General features: G+C 41.6%; 1 protein-coding gene across 1 annotated transcript; it reads right to left on the reverse strand.

Moving 5' to 3' along the window:
- Positions 1-1,625: 1,625 nt before the first annotated feature.
- On the reverse strand, positions 1,626-2,513 carry LOC120526705 (probable G-protein coupled receptor 139). The gene has a single exon (XM_039749862.1). The coding sequence runs from the start codon at positions 2,511-2,513 to the stop codon at positions 1,626-1,628; it is 888 nt and encodes a 295-aa protein (XP_039605796.1).
- Positions 2,514-15,440: the final 12,927 nt, after the last annotated feature.

Genomic DNA, 15,440 nt, shown 5'->3' on the forward strand with positions numbered 1-15,440 from the left:
ACATTCAACTTATACAACTGCCAGGGCTGCCCTTTGTCACCGATTCTGTTCATAACTTTTATGGACAGAATTTCTAGGCGCAGCCAGGGTGTTGAAGGGGTCCGGTTTGGTAGACTCAGGATTGGGTCACTGCTTTTTGCGGATGATGTTGTCCTGTTTGCTTCATCAGGCTGTGATCTTCAGCTCTCTCTGGAGCGGTTCGCAGCTGAGTGTTAAGCGGCTAGGATGAGAATCAGCACCTCCAAATCCGAGAGCATGGTCCTCAGCCGGAAAAGGGTGGAGTGCCCTCTCAGGGTTGGGGGAGAGATCCTGCCCTAGTGGAGGAGTTCAAGTATCTCGGGGTCTTGTTCATGAGTGAGGGAAGAATAGAGCGTGAGATCGACAGGCAGATCGGTGCGGCGTCCACAGTGATTCGGGTTCTGCATCGGTCTGTCGTGGTGAAAAAAGAGCTGAGCCGTAAGGCAAAGCTCTCAATTTACCAGTCGATCTACGTTCCTACCCTCACCTATGGTCATGAGCTATGGGTAGTGACCGAAAGAATGAGATCGCGAATACAAGCGGCTGAAATGAGTTTCCTCCGCAGGGTGTCTGGGCTTTCCCTTAAAGATAGGGTGAGGAGCTCAGTCATCCAGGAGGGGCTCAGAGCAGAGCCGCTACTCCTCCGCATCGAGAGGAGTCAGATGAGGTGGCTCGGGCATCTGATCAGGATGCCTCCTGGACGCCTCCCTGGTGAGGTGTTCCGGTCACGTCCAACCGGGAGGAGGCCCCGGGGAAGACCCAGGACATGCTGGAGGGACTATGTCTCCCGGCTGGCCTGGGAACGCCTTGGGATTATCCCGGAAGAGCTGGAAGAAGTGGCCGGGGAGAAGGAAGTCTGGGCCTCTCTGCTTAAGCTGCTGCCCCCACAACCCGACCCCAGATAAGCGGAAGAGGATGGATGAATGGATGGATGGACTTATACAACTGACATTATAAAATACCAGAAATTATATGGTAAAATCAAGTCCCAACTTATACACAGGAGAACTTGTCCGTTAGTATATGTGGTATTTCGCATATGTTTTCTTGCTATTGTAAGCTACAGAATTGACTTCTGCTTGGTACGAGTGAACTGGGACCTTTTTCCCGTACCTGTTCATTGAGTGGTTTCCCTAACTTGTCCCTTGAATGTTTGGATGATTTCCCCCAGAGTTCTGATGTCAGGATTTGAACCCAGTATCTCCGAGTTGAAAGGCAGCAGCATTACCCACTACATTACCATATTCTTAAATGCAGACAGTAATATTCAAAATGGCAAAACAATCAATAAAAAGAATTAGAAAGGGCTCAAGGAGAAATTCACCATTTTTACGGAGTAAAATGACACACGTGAATAATATTCAAATAAAAGCAACAACGCAGGCTTGAGATGACAACCCTCGTAAGCGGTAATAGTTAACCAGTACACTTCTAATTTACAAGGTCACTGTTTCTTTAAGATTAATAACAATATTTGGATCCTATTTAGATAAATCCTGTATTGACAAAGTAAAAAAGCAGGCAGATTGAGAAGATCTCACTGCTGCACAAGAGTAGCCCTCATGATATTGCACATCAGATTTTAAGAAGAATGTATGTAGGCCACTTCATAATTGGAACACAATCGATGGATAATTGGCTGGCTGGTAGTTTTTACACGGGGAGATGATGAGTTTGATGCAAGCCACAAGTTCTTTGCGAAACCTGGATTGAGTACAAGCGTAGAGGAACATGTTGATGGCAGCATTTGTGAGATCAAGCATAGTCCCAAGATCTGCAGCAACATTCACTGGTTTGTTGTAGTCGTTCCTGTTAATCTCATAGTGCATGGTGCGAATCAGGATCTGAGTGACAAACCTAGTCACGGACAGCAGAGCGAAGGTCATGGAAACAGTGATGAGAAGAATGACGGATTTTCTCTTTTGGGAGTTAAACTGCCGTGGACCTCTTCGAAAAATGCTTACTTCGGTGTGCACTTTGTTGCTTAGGATGATCTGTCGGAGAGTCAGTCCATTGAGAGTGAAGATAATGATGAAAGGAATTATGTATACCAAGCAAGTCTGAAACCATACCAGGCCATGGACATAGTAGTCAGACAAGTCTTGTTTGTAAACGCAGATGTAGATCGTTGGATACTTGGTTACATTGAACAGAGATATATTTGTCCAGTAGTAAGGAACAGCAAACAGATGGCTGAAGACGCACACCACCATGATGACAATAGCTGCGCATCTAGGAGTGCAAATTCTTACTTTGAGGCTGAAGCAGTTAATAGCAATGAAGCGTTCTATCGTGAAAGTAACCACCAACCAGGTTGAAGCATTGTAGGCTCCATAATTGAATATGTCCCTCAGGGAACACCAAGGTTCTCGGCTCCAGAATGGCTCCTCCATGTTATACTTCAGGGTGAGCTCAATGATAACTATGAGCAGAAGCACCAGGGTGTCAGCCACTGAAATAGCCATCAGATAATAAGTGCTCGACTTGGATCTCATGCAGTTCCTCTTCCAGAAAATTAAGAAGGTGACTATGTTTGCTGAAAAGAAACAAAGCAATTTGTTTTAGTAGAGTAGTTTGTCACAGGAAAGGTTGCCCCCCACATTTCACTCCTCACATTTTGTTGTACTATTTGCATTTCTGTAACCTACTCATTATCTACAGGGGGAATAAATTAAGGAAGGCGAAATATGGTAAGGGCGAAATGTGGTGGAGGCAAAATGTGAGGGGTAACTTTTCCATAAACCATTTGTCACACAGCTAACACAAAAGAAGTGGGGGGCATGGGGTTAGTACACCTGGTTCACAGCTCCGCGACACTGCTTCTGAATTCTGGCCACCATCAGGGTGGAGTTTGCAGTGTTCTCCCTTCATTTCTAAGATATATGCGTCATTTTCCAACTTTTACTTGACCTCTATATATTATTGGAGTTGGTTCAACAGGTTAGGGTTAGGATTAGGGTTAAAGCTTTTGCTTTGTTGTGTTTTTAAGATTGTTATAAAATGATTCACATTCTCTCATCTTATTTTTCTTATGAATTCCACAATGCTGGGAAATGGCTTATAGAATAGGAGGACCCATTGGTGGGAAGCGTATCAAAGAGATTTAGTGTCATGACATCACTAGTGTGTCGATTTAAAAATCCAAAGCCATGCGTACCTAATCATCCAAGATTTAGATTCATAAAGGAAAGACCTCTGCATCATTCTTAGTTTTTTAATCTACAGGCTATGACTTTATTTTCTGTCCTCGAGTTTCTTGTCACTGGTTAAACCCACTTTGGCTTACCACTTACCACTCTGGTCTCTGACCACAATTCTGGGCTACATGTCTTAAGCTTTGTTCTTAAATTATTGTCCTCTTCTTCCAGTTAATCCAAAATGCTGCTGCAAGAAATATTATAAGAACAAGAAAATACAAACACATAACTCCAGTTCTTAAATCCTTACACTGGCTCCCGGTTAAGTTTAGGGCCGATTTCAAAATCCTCCTTTTAACTTATAAAGCCTTAAATGGCCGAGGCCCGGCTTACTTGTCTGAACTTATCTTGGCTTCCAGACCATTGACCATTAAGATCTCAATATGCTGGTCTGCGTATGATTCCAAGGATTAATAAAATAACAGTCGGAGGTCGAGTTTTTAGTTACAGGGACCCTAAACTGTGGAATGGTCTGCCTGCTACTATAAGAGATGCCCCTTCGGTCTCAGCTTTTAAATCCCAGCTGAAGACCCACTACTTCAGTTTAGCACACCCTGACTAGAGCTGCTGATTAACTGTAATGACTGCATCTCAGTTGTTAGTCATTAGCACTAAAACGTAAGTAATATGATGGTTAGAATTTGTTACTAACTCTCACCTATTCTGTTTCTCTTCTCGGTACTCAAATGTGGCACTTGGTGCCACGGCCCACCTGCCAAGTTGTTTTGCCTGCCTAAGGATGATGGATTGATGGAGTCTCACAGGAATCATTGGGTAGAGGGGTCCTTTCATCGGATTGGCTGGACCAGCATTGACTCTGCTGTGGAATGTCCAATAGGGGGAGGCAGCTTGATGGCTGAAGTCTCCAGGACTCTAAACAAATCCAAATTGTATTATGTGATATCATCTACTGTTGAATTCTGCTCTGTCCTTGTAATATTTCTATTGCACTATTATATTGTATTGAGGATTACTTGTCTTCTGTTCTGTGTATTGTATTGTATTTTTTGGACACGCACTGCACGTCCAACCTACCTGGACAGGGGTCTCTCTTTCAACTCCCTTTCCCAAGGTTTCTTCAATTTTTTTCCCTACAAGGGTTTTTATTGGGAGTTTTTCCTTGTCCTCTTAGAGCAAGAGTGTCGAATTCCAGGCCTGGAGGGCCGCAGTGGCTACAGGTTTTCATTCTGACTTTTTTCCTAATCAGTGACCAGTTTTCACTGCTAATTCACTTCTTTTTCCTTCATTTTAATAGTTGTGTCTTTAAGGAAGCAGTCCTCTGAATTTATTCCTTTTCTTCATTAAATGACAGCCAAACAGAAATGAGATGTGAAATGAGCTGACAGATGACCAGCTAAATTGGGATTTCAAACTCCAACCAATCTCTTAATGAGAAGCTGAGTCTTGCTGTTAATTGGCTTGTTGCTGCTTTCATTCTGCCACAGCAGACATTTTTAAAACTGTTGATTTTTCTGTTTTTTCTAACAACACCGTCAAAATATTTTGGTGACCTGAGAGATCAACCTTACCGAGACCATCACCCTTTTTTATTTTCAGATATTGTGTGATGTGGTGGCTTGTTTTGTGTCTCGTTATTGTTTGGCTGCTAATTAAGAAAAAAGAGACAACTAAGGGGGCGGAGTCAAGTTAATTAAAATTAAGGCAAAAGAAGTTAATTAGCAGCAAAAACTAGTCATTAATGAAGAAGATGGTTAGAATGGAAACCTGCAGCCACTGCGGCCCTCCAGGACTGGTGTTTGACACCTGTGTCTTAGAGATTCAAGGCTGGGGGGCTGTCAAGAGGCCCATTGTGGCACTTCTTGTGTGATTTTTGACTATATAAAAATAAATTGTATTGTATTGTATTGTTTGACCCCTGCGTGAATTCTTACTTGTCCATACCATTTCCTGAATCCAAACCTACTGTCACCTTGCACAGCCAATACAACGTGAACTTTAAATCGACTTCCCATTGCTGAATTGCCCCTCATGTTAGTGAATGGGGATATGTGCCCTCTGCTTAGTGATGAGCAAAACAGGCAAATTTCATTTCTTACATGGCTTTGTGAAACTGAACCTGAAATACATTTTGCAGGCAATTTAGCAATTGTGAAACGTGAAACTCACTAAAAAGGTTTAGAAGGTTTTTTTTTTTTGAAAATGAAGAATGTTACTCCCTGAAGCCTCATTTATATTCCTGTGTTTACCTTTATTTTTTTCTGCAGCTGTGTAAGTCCACACGACACGGGTAAAAACAACTCTGTTTATGCCTCTCATCCATATTAATGCAGAGGAGCACAGTGTGGTGTTTTAGAATGTGATAAACTTGTGAAGATACACCAAAAAGCTCCATTGTATGCATTACCAGCTGCTAGAATCCTAACTAGGAAAAGAAAATCCGAACACATTTCTCCAGTTTTAATGTCACTACACTGGTTACCTGTGTCATTCAGAATTGACTTTAAAATTCTGCTTATGGTTTATAAAGCCTTAAATAATCTCGCCCCATCTTATATATCTGAATGCCTGACACGTTATATTCCAAATCGTAACCTCAGATCTTCAAATGAGTGTCTCCTTAGAATTCCAAAAGCTAAACTTAAAAGAAGTGGTGAGGCGGCCTTCTGCTGCTATGCACCTAAAATCTGGAATAGCCTGCCAATAGGAATTCGCCAGGCTGATACAGTAGAGCACTTTAAAGCACTGCTGGAAACACATTACTTTAACATGGCCTTTTTATAACTTCATTTTAATCTTAATTTAACTTAATCCTGATACTCTATATGTTCAGTTTCCTCATAATAACTATTCATGGTGGCTCTAAAATCTGTACTGACCCCTACTCTCTTTTTTGTTTCTTTTTCCGGTTACTCAAAGCTTCATGATGCTCCAACAATGATGGACGGATTAAAAGGCAGAAGTCTACGTGACCATCATCATCATCAAGCCCTTCCGTGAGAACCCTAAATCCAAAGAGGACTGTTTCATTTATGTTAGGTAGAATGCCCAGAGGGGACTGGGCGGTCTCATGGTCTGGAATCCCTACAGATTTTATTTTTTTCTCCAGCCGTCTGGAGTTTTTTTGTTTTTTCTGTCCCCCCTGGCCATTGAACCTTACTCTTATTCGATGTTAATTAATGTTGATTTATTTTGTTTTCTTATTGTGTCTTTCATTTTTCTATTCTTTAATATGTAAAGCACTTTGAGCTACTGTTTGTATGAAAATGTGCTATATAAATAAATGTTGTTGTTGTTGTTATTACTAGATTTTCTCTTCATAGGAAACCTCAATACATGGAAAGAATCGGCTTCAACTACACACAGTCAACCTCTCTGTGTGTCTTCCATCATCTGGTGATCTTTAAGTTTCATTTCTGTCTCCAGTGCATCTTTAGGATTGTGATCACCAGTATTGTCATTATAATCAGTGAAGGTGGGGCAGAGCTCCCTTATCACTGCCGCTTTAAAGCACCCCCATAGCATGATGTTGCCACCACCATGCTTTACAGCAGGAATGTTAGGCAGCTGATGAGCGATTCCTGGTCTTCACAAAATGTAGTACTTAGTGTTCTGCCCAAAGAGGTCAATTTTTTTTTTATCTCATTAAACCAAAGACTCCTTTTTCTCATGCTCTCTGTGTCCAAGTGGGCTGTCATACTTAAAAGGTAGCTTTCGTCTGGCCACTCTAGACAGAAGCATCAATACCCGATAGATGGAGTGCTGACGAGGTAGTTGTCCTTTTGAAACATTCTCCAATTTCAGCAGAGGACTTTTGATGCTCTGTTAGACAGACTACTGGGTTCTTGGCCTCTTCCCTGACCGAGGTACTTGGTCAAAGGGCACACGTCCTGTGTGGCTTAAGAACGGTATATCGGACATGGTCATGGTCATGAGTTGCACAGTGGTCCCCACTGGGAAGTATTTTGACTCTCTGTCTGTTTACTCTCTATACACCTGAGACTCTGGAGATAAGGAAATACCAGTACCAATACACAGTGCCCCCAGTTCTACTTAATGGTGAAAATATGTAGGTGGTGAAGACATATCAGAGTGTATCAGAATGACCAGCTTAAGTGGAGTACTAACACGGAGGCCATCTGCATGCAAGGAGGGTTGGAGTCACCTCGATTTACAGAGGAGGTTGAGATCGTTTGATGTATAGAGACCACTCTTAGATGTTTCTACCAGCCTGGAGTGGCCAATGTAATTTTCTATGTGGTAGTGTGCTTATTTTGTCTGGATGGCCAACTCTAGGAAGAGTCCTGGTGGTTCCAAACTTCTACTGTTTCACAATATGACCACTTAACTGGTAGACCACAGTTTGTTTGGCTTAAGAACTGTGTGTCGGATATGGTCATGAATAGCACAATGGCCCCCACAGGGAACTATTTTGGCTCCCTATCTATTTACCTTGAACAACTCGCACTTTGGATGCAACACCAAATCATGTCATCTGCAGACATTTTCCAATGACCAAGATGAGTGTATCGGTGGTGGGCAGGAGAATGAATGCAGGGTACTAGTGAAGGACTTCACTGAATGGTGCAAAGTGAATCACCTGCAGCTCAACATCAATAATACAGAGGAGATAACAGTACACTTCAGGAGGGTTACTCCCAGTCTGCCACCAGTTCCCCTTAATGGTGAAAATTTATAGGTGGTGAGGACATATCAGAGTGTATCAGAATGACCAGCTTAAGTGGTGGTATCAACACAGAGGCCATCTGCATGCAAGGAGGGTCAGAGTCACCTCGATTTACAGGGGAGGTTGAGATCGTTTCATGTATGGAGACCCCTCTTAGATGTTTCTACCAGTCTGGAGTGGTCAATGTAATTTTCTATGTGGTAGTGTGCTTAGTTTGTCTGGATGGCCAACTCTAAGAAGAGTCCTGGTGGTTCCAAAGTTCTACCGTTTCATGTGGTAGTGTGCTGGTCCATTGACATTGGTCCAGATGATACCAACAGACTAAATGATCTGATTAAAAAGGCAAGTTCATTGTTTGGGGTCAGGCCGAACTCCATGGAGGAAGAAGAAGAACTTTGGTCACTCTGGAAGCTGCTTATTATCTTGGGAAAAGACTAATTAATGACAGAGAAGCACATTCAGTAACAGACATTTAAGGTCGTTTCCAACCTCAGCTATCAGGCTCTACAATGAATCACCTCACGGCTGAGGTGATCTTGTTCCTTGTTTGCTGAACTGCAATGTGCTGGTCTAGCAGACATCTTAACAGAATATGATGCAATATATTGTGTCGATGTACAGACATCTTGTTCTGTGAAACTGTAACTGATGTGTACAGTATGTGCAAGTCCAATCACTTTACACTTAGTAAATCCCTACACTTTGTTAATTTATTTATACAACGTACTGTTGATAATTCTTGTTATAAGTGTAACAGCCATACTGCCAGCACATCAGAAGCTAAGAATGTTTGGGCCCGGCCAGTACATGGATCGGAGACCATCTAGGAAAAACTTGGGTTGCTGCTGGAAGAGATTCCAGTGAGGCCAGCTCATCACTAATTATAACACCACTCAATCAAAGAAATGAAAATAACATACCAAGTACAATATGCTTTGAAAGCAATTCCTGAAACTCTGCTTTCAACCCATACCTAACAAAGAGAGCAATACGACTAGAGAGTGCCGACTAAACTGGCTCTTTCTATTGGATTAACCAACAAGTAAAAAAATAGTCGGCACAAGCCTGTGTGCATTTAAATTACATTAATGCTTACAATGTTGACTGTGTGTGGATCCCAATGCCCCAGTGCAGTGACGGGCACACTGTGCTGTCAAATGGCGCCATCCTACATATGAGACGTAAAGTCGAGGTCCTAACTGTCGGTGGTCATTAAAGATCCCTGAGAATCCTTCGTAAAGAGTAGGGTGTTTCCCACTGTCCAGGCTAAACTGCCCAGCATGGCCAAGTCATTCCGGACCCCTAATTATCCCCTGATTCTTACTGGCTATCTGTCTCACCCCTTCACCACCTCATAGCTTATGTGTGGTGAGCGTACTGCCTCAATAATGGCTGCCGCTGCATCATCCGTGTGTGGCGGTTGAAGTTGCTCAACACTGACTATGAAAAGCACTTTGAGTAGTGAGAAAAGCACTCTATAAATGTAAAGATTATCATTATTATAATGCATTATTATCTGTAACTTGTTAGCATACCTAAGACTATCATAAGTCTTGTTGTGCGTTCATTTGTGTCTTTTTATGTCTACTGCTGTAACCCTGCAATTTCCCTTCAGGATTAGTAACATTTCTATCCCTCTAAACATGTAACTTTATGGCTTTATTTAGTGCCTTACTACAAAGGTATTGTGCAGTCACTTCTGCAGCATCAGCTTGAATGACTCATGGGGGGTCACACACTTGGGGACTGAACCCACGATCTTGCAATTTAAAGTCCAAAGCCTTAAACAGTAGGCTGTGCTGCCAAAAAAAAAATCAATCTTTTACTTAAAAATGTTTCAATATTAATTTTAATTATTGTCTCTTTCTAGCAAAAAGGAAGTTCAAAAGTTCAAAATGGAAACTTAAAGAAATATCATTATGAAAATAAATGTATTGATTTTTCTGGAGGCAAGAAATGTGATCTATAAATCAAATTACAGGCAGCCAACCCAACATTTCCATTTGATGTTTAATGTAGTTATGCTTAGATTGTCTTTCTCTGTTTACTTGAGTCATTTCTAATCCCTGAATATTCTCTAACTCAGGGGGATATGAGCTGTCTAACTAACAACAGGCACCGGCCTCTTATTAAGGGAATAAATGAGCTGAATGGGATTCACTGGCATGAGCTGCTCTTGCCTAGCCTGAAAAAAACATGATGGTTGATTCAAATCCCACCTCTGACACCTTATTGTAACAGCCTGTGCATCATTATACATAATATGGCCTTCAGTAAGAGTTATTTATTTGCAGGTTTTATTTGGCTGAATACATCTAAAGTGGGGTTTGAGTCCCAGTCCTGGCCTGGTCACTGTCCCCTCAGAGTGTCTATACCTGTGTCTGTCACCCACATTGTAAAGACATTCACCTGGGTAATTAGTCACTCTGCTCTGTGCTATGATGCTGCCTGTGACGGACTGGCTCCCTCTCCAGGGATTCTTCTTGCCTTTCTCCCAATTCATGCTGGGATAGGCCCCAGATTTGTTGCCACTAAAATCAGGGTACGTACATTAGGTTAGGAAAATGGATGGACGGGTGTTATGATGCAGCCTGCAATGAACTGGGAACAATCCAAGGCTGTACAAAACGTAGCCATGATAAGCTTCTCTGAAACCAATGTACTTAATTGAATGGGTTCACAGAAATGGTGTTAATAGTAGCATGGCTGATACAGTGGTTACCTCTGCCTCTTCACTACACCAGGGAGCAGAGTGCCATTCCTGACGCAGTCACTGTCTGTGTGACGTCTGTGTGACGTCTGTGTGTCCTCCCGATGCACACACACATTTGTCCTGCTGTCTGGATCTCCAGTCCCAAACTTGTGCCCAACAAGTGCCTATCTATCTATCATATAGTGCCTTTCATATCTATCTATCTATCTATCTATCTATCTATCTATCTATCTATCTATCTATCTATCTATCTATCTATCTATCTATCTATTATATAGTGCCTTTCACACTATCTATCTATCTATCTATCTATCTATCTATCTATCTATCTATCTATCTATCTATCTATCTATCTATCTATTATATAGTGCCTTGCATATCTATCTATCTATCTATCTATTATATAGTGCCTTGCATATCTATCTATCTATCTATCTATCTATCTATCTATCTATCTATCTATCTATCTATCTATCTATCTATTATATAGTGCCTTGCATATCTATCTATCTATCTATCTATTATATAGTGCCTTGCATATCTATCTATCTATCTATCTATCTATTATATAGTGCCTTGCATATCTATCTATCTATCTATCTATCTATCTATCTATCTATCTATCTATCTATCTATCTATCTATCTATCCATTGTATAGTGCCTTTCATATCTATCTATCTATCTATCTATCTATCTATCTATCTATCTATCTATCTATCTATCTATCTATCTATTATATAGTGCCTTTCATATCTATCTATCTATCTATCTATCTATCTATCTATCTATCTATCTATCTATCTATCTATCTATCTATTATATAGTGCCTTGCATATCTATCTATCTATCTATCTATCTATCTATCTATCTATCTATCTATCTATCTATGTTACCAAGTACTTACACTGACACTGTCTACAATATATAGTAGTAATGAAGTACCTTTCACACGTGTCCATTGTACTGTATACTCTCTTGTGTATATTGCTGTCTATCATATGTTGTCCTCTGGTAATAATTTCTTTACCGACTACCCAGAGCCTACAGTGGAAAAATAGAATTAGGACACTCTTGCTGAGATCTGGAGGTAGATGGGCTACTGTGGGGTTTATGAGTGTCCCCCTTGTCATAAATACAGTAAAGGTTGCTAATGTGGTCAGAATTGATGGCTCTGTACCAGCCCACTTCAAGCACTAACGTTACCTCCATCTCCTGGTGTAAAGCTAATCCTGTCCAAATAGAGCTGAAACAGCTTCTCTCATTTCAGCTTTAATGATTGCAATCTCAGGATGCTTTCTAGAAATTTCCACCCATCAGCCTGCAAAATGAATTATTACTTTTGTGTTTAATTTATTTTAACATTATTTGAGGGATGGTATCCTTTTTCTGTTCTCTGAGTGGTGTTTGGCTTTTATGGGCACCATTGCTAAAACAGCAATACTGAAAGAGCCTCCCTGCTGTCTCATGGATCGAGTATTTTTGAATGCCATGCATGCACTGTCCATGTCCATGTGGAGCTCAGCATGTACTCTGTGTCTCTGTATGGATTTTGACATCACAACCCCAAAGCCTTGCAGGTGAAGTTAACTGATATTTCCCGACAAGCAACATTATGACTGTGACCTGACATTTGCGCGATAGACATACTGTATGCGCACCACAAAATAGCGCCGATTAAAACGCGCCGTCAAAATCGCCCTGACAAAATCGCGAAAGTTTCATTAAATATGAATTACTAGTTTAAAGCATATATAGTAATGTTTATTTTAGAAGTCAATACAGTAATCCCTCCTTGATCGCGGGCGTTGCGTTCCAGAACCCCCCGCGATAGGTGAAAATCCGCGATGTAATGACCATATGTTTGTATGGTTATTTTTATATATTTTAAGTCCTTAGAAACTCTCCCACACTGTTTATAAATATTCTCCGCACAGTTATACAGTAAACCCTCGTTTATAGCGGTTGATCCGCTCCAGAGAGATAAATGGATTCTTTATTTATAAATCTAATATTTTCGCAGTTAGAGCATTGAAAACCTGTTTACGACCTTCTGAATACGTTTTTTAACATTATTAGAGCCCTCTAGACATGAAATAACACCCTTTAGTCAAAAGTTTAAACTGTGCTCCATGACAAGACAGAGATGACAGTTCTTTCTCACAATTAAAAGAATGCAAACAGATCTTCCTCTTCAAAGGAGTGCACATCAGGAGCAGAGAATGTCAGAGAGGGGGAAAAGCAAACAATCAAAAATCAACAGGGCTGTTGCGCTTTTAAGTATGCAAGCACCGCGATAAAGCGGTGCAGTGAAGGGATCAACGTGAAGGTAGCCTTTCAGCATTTTTTTACAGGCGTGTCCATATCTTCTAAGCAAATAGCCACTGTGCAAACAGCCCCTCTGCTCATACCCCCTCCGTCAGGAGCAGATAATGGGGCCAATCATATGCCGCCCTGATGGTATTGCATGATGGATAAGTATCTGCCTGTATTTCTCAGAGAGAGTGACAGACAGAGAAAAGCAAACAATGAAAAATCAATACGGGCTGTAAGCGCTTTTAAGCTCCGCGCGGGATGCATATCTTATAGCATTGAGGAGTTTTAGTTAATATGTAATACATGCTCTGATTGGGTAGCTTCTCAGCCATCCGCCAATAGCGTCCCTTGTATGAAATCAACTGGGCAAGCAAACTGAGGAAGCATGTACCATAAATGAAAAGACCCATTGTCCGCAGAAATCCACGAAAAATCCGTGATATATATTTAGATATGCTTACATTTAAAATCCGCGATGGAGTGAAGCCGCGAAAGTCGAAGCGCGATATAGCGAGGGATTACTGTATTATGAAACGCGGCATGCCATCAGCACGGCACCCACTGTATATGTAGGAAGAATTGCAGCAAGGGCATCCCACTCTCTTGGTCTCTCTCGCGATTTTGACGAAAACCAGTTTAGCGGGTTTGTCGGCGCTCATTTGTCCGTCGCGTTTTGTCGGAGCGCATATGTCTATTGTCGGTGAATCCATTATGACTGCTAGTTAGGACAGCTGACCCCTGTGATGCTAAAGCAGGCTGAGGGTGCCATTCAGATCATCATCAGATCATATTAGAACAATCGAGACGAGGACAGGCCATTCAGCCCAACAAAGCTCGCCAGTCCTATCCACTTATTTCTTCTGAAAAAACATCGTCTAATTTTGAAATTTAAAAAAAAACTGCCTCGCAGTTAGGAGACCAGGGTTCGCTTTCCGGGTCCTCCCTGCATGGAGTTTGCATGTCCTCCCCGTGTCTGCGTGGGTTTCCTCCCACAGTGCAAAGACATGCAGGTCAGGTGGATTGGCGATTCTAAATTGTCCCTAGTGTGTGCTTGGTGTGTGTGTGTGTGCCTTGTGATGGGCTGGCACTCTGCCCGGGGTTTGTTTCCTGCCTTGTGCCCTGTGTTGGCTGGGATTGGCTCCAGCAGACTCCTGTGACCCTGTAGTTAGGATATAGCGGGTTGGATGATGGATGGATGGATGGATGGATAAATTTGCACAAATTTCTGAAAACGTGCTCTCACTTACACATTAATGAGTTATTGATTGATGATCAAAACTGGCAAGTGTATCAATTTAAAATGAAATCTACAACCCAACAAAACGTGCAGAAAGTGATGGGGTCTAAATGCTCTCGGAATCCACTGTGCACACGCGTCCCGTCAGTTCAGTACAACCACTTAGTAATCAGACTGAAAACCTGTTAAATTCCGCTCTGTTTCTATTTACTTAGCACTTCTACCATTTATCAGTGCACTAAAGCGCATGACTTTTAAATGCGTATCAAACCATGAAATATCAATACTGCTGTCAATACGAGACTTGGAAGTATTTGCATGGAAGAAGATTAATAAGAGAGACTTTAGCAGGAACAGAATCAGACCTCCATCTGCTTTTTGTAGCAGCTTGCGCTGTTTTCAACCTTCTAAAATGATTCATTCTTTTAATTAATCAAGATGAGTTCTGACTTATTGTCTGAACAGCTAGACAGATGAGAAAGTGAGAAAGTCGAGGTGCGTCACTCCCAAGACCACTTTTCTCATCTGAGCCTTTCTATTAGGATGCCATACTTACAGGGGATCCCGATGATTGCCAGCATAGGGTAGAAGACCCTTTGGAGAGTCACCATCCAGTGGTCCTGCATGTCCACTCCTGTTCGGGCCATCATTCTTGCTGTCTGCTGCTGTCTACCTTGCTGCCTTTGCTGTCCTGAACAGTTTTATGGCCATTTTTTTCTCGCCTAAGAGCTAGGAAAACAAATCTGTTGAGAATTTAATTTTGCACAACAACCATGCAGTATATGAAGGCAGAGCTCTCGTTAATCATTAGCCTGCAGGTAGACCTCAGTGCTCACTAAAGCAGGCTGGGGGTATCTATAGATATATGAGAACATTAGGACAATCGAGACGAGAACAGGCCATTCAGACCAACAAAGCTCGCCAGTCCTATCCACTTATTTCTTCTGAAAAAACATCAAGTCGAGTTTTGAAAGTCCCTAACGTCTTACTGTCTACCACACTACTTGGTCGCTTATTCCAAGTGTCTATTGTTCTTTGTGTAAAGAAAAACTTCCTAATGTTTGTGAGAAATCAACTGTGTTCCCATGTTCTTGATGAGCTCATTTTAAAATACAAGTCTCGATCCACTGTACTAATTCCCTTCATAATTTTAAACACTTCAATCACGTCACCTCTTAATCTTCTTTTGCTTAAACTGTAAAGGCTCAGCTCTTTTAATATTTCTTTATAATTCAACTCCTGTAGCCCTGAATCAGCCTAGTCGCTCTTCTCTGGACCATTTCTAGTGCTGCTATGTCCTTTTTGTAGCCTGGAGT

This window comes from Polypterus senegalus, chromosome 3 (assembly GCF_016835505.1).
Source record: "Polypterus senegalus isolate Bchr_013 chromosome 3, ASM1683550v1, whole genome shotgun sequence".
Taxonomy (NCBI): domain Eukaryota; kingdom Metazoa; phylum Chordata; class Cladistia; order Polypteriformes; family Polypteridae; genus Polypterus; species Polypterus senegalus.

Bases quoted from the DNA above. Each gene is read 5' to 3' on its own strand.
- LOC120526705 (XM_039749862.1), bottom strand. From the start codon at position 2,513: ATGAGATCCAAGTCGAGCACTTATTATCTGATGGCTATTTCAGTGGCT.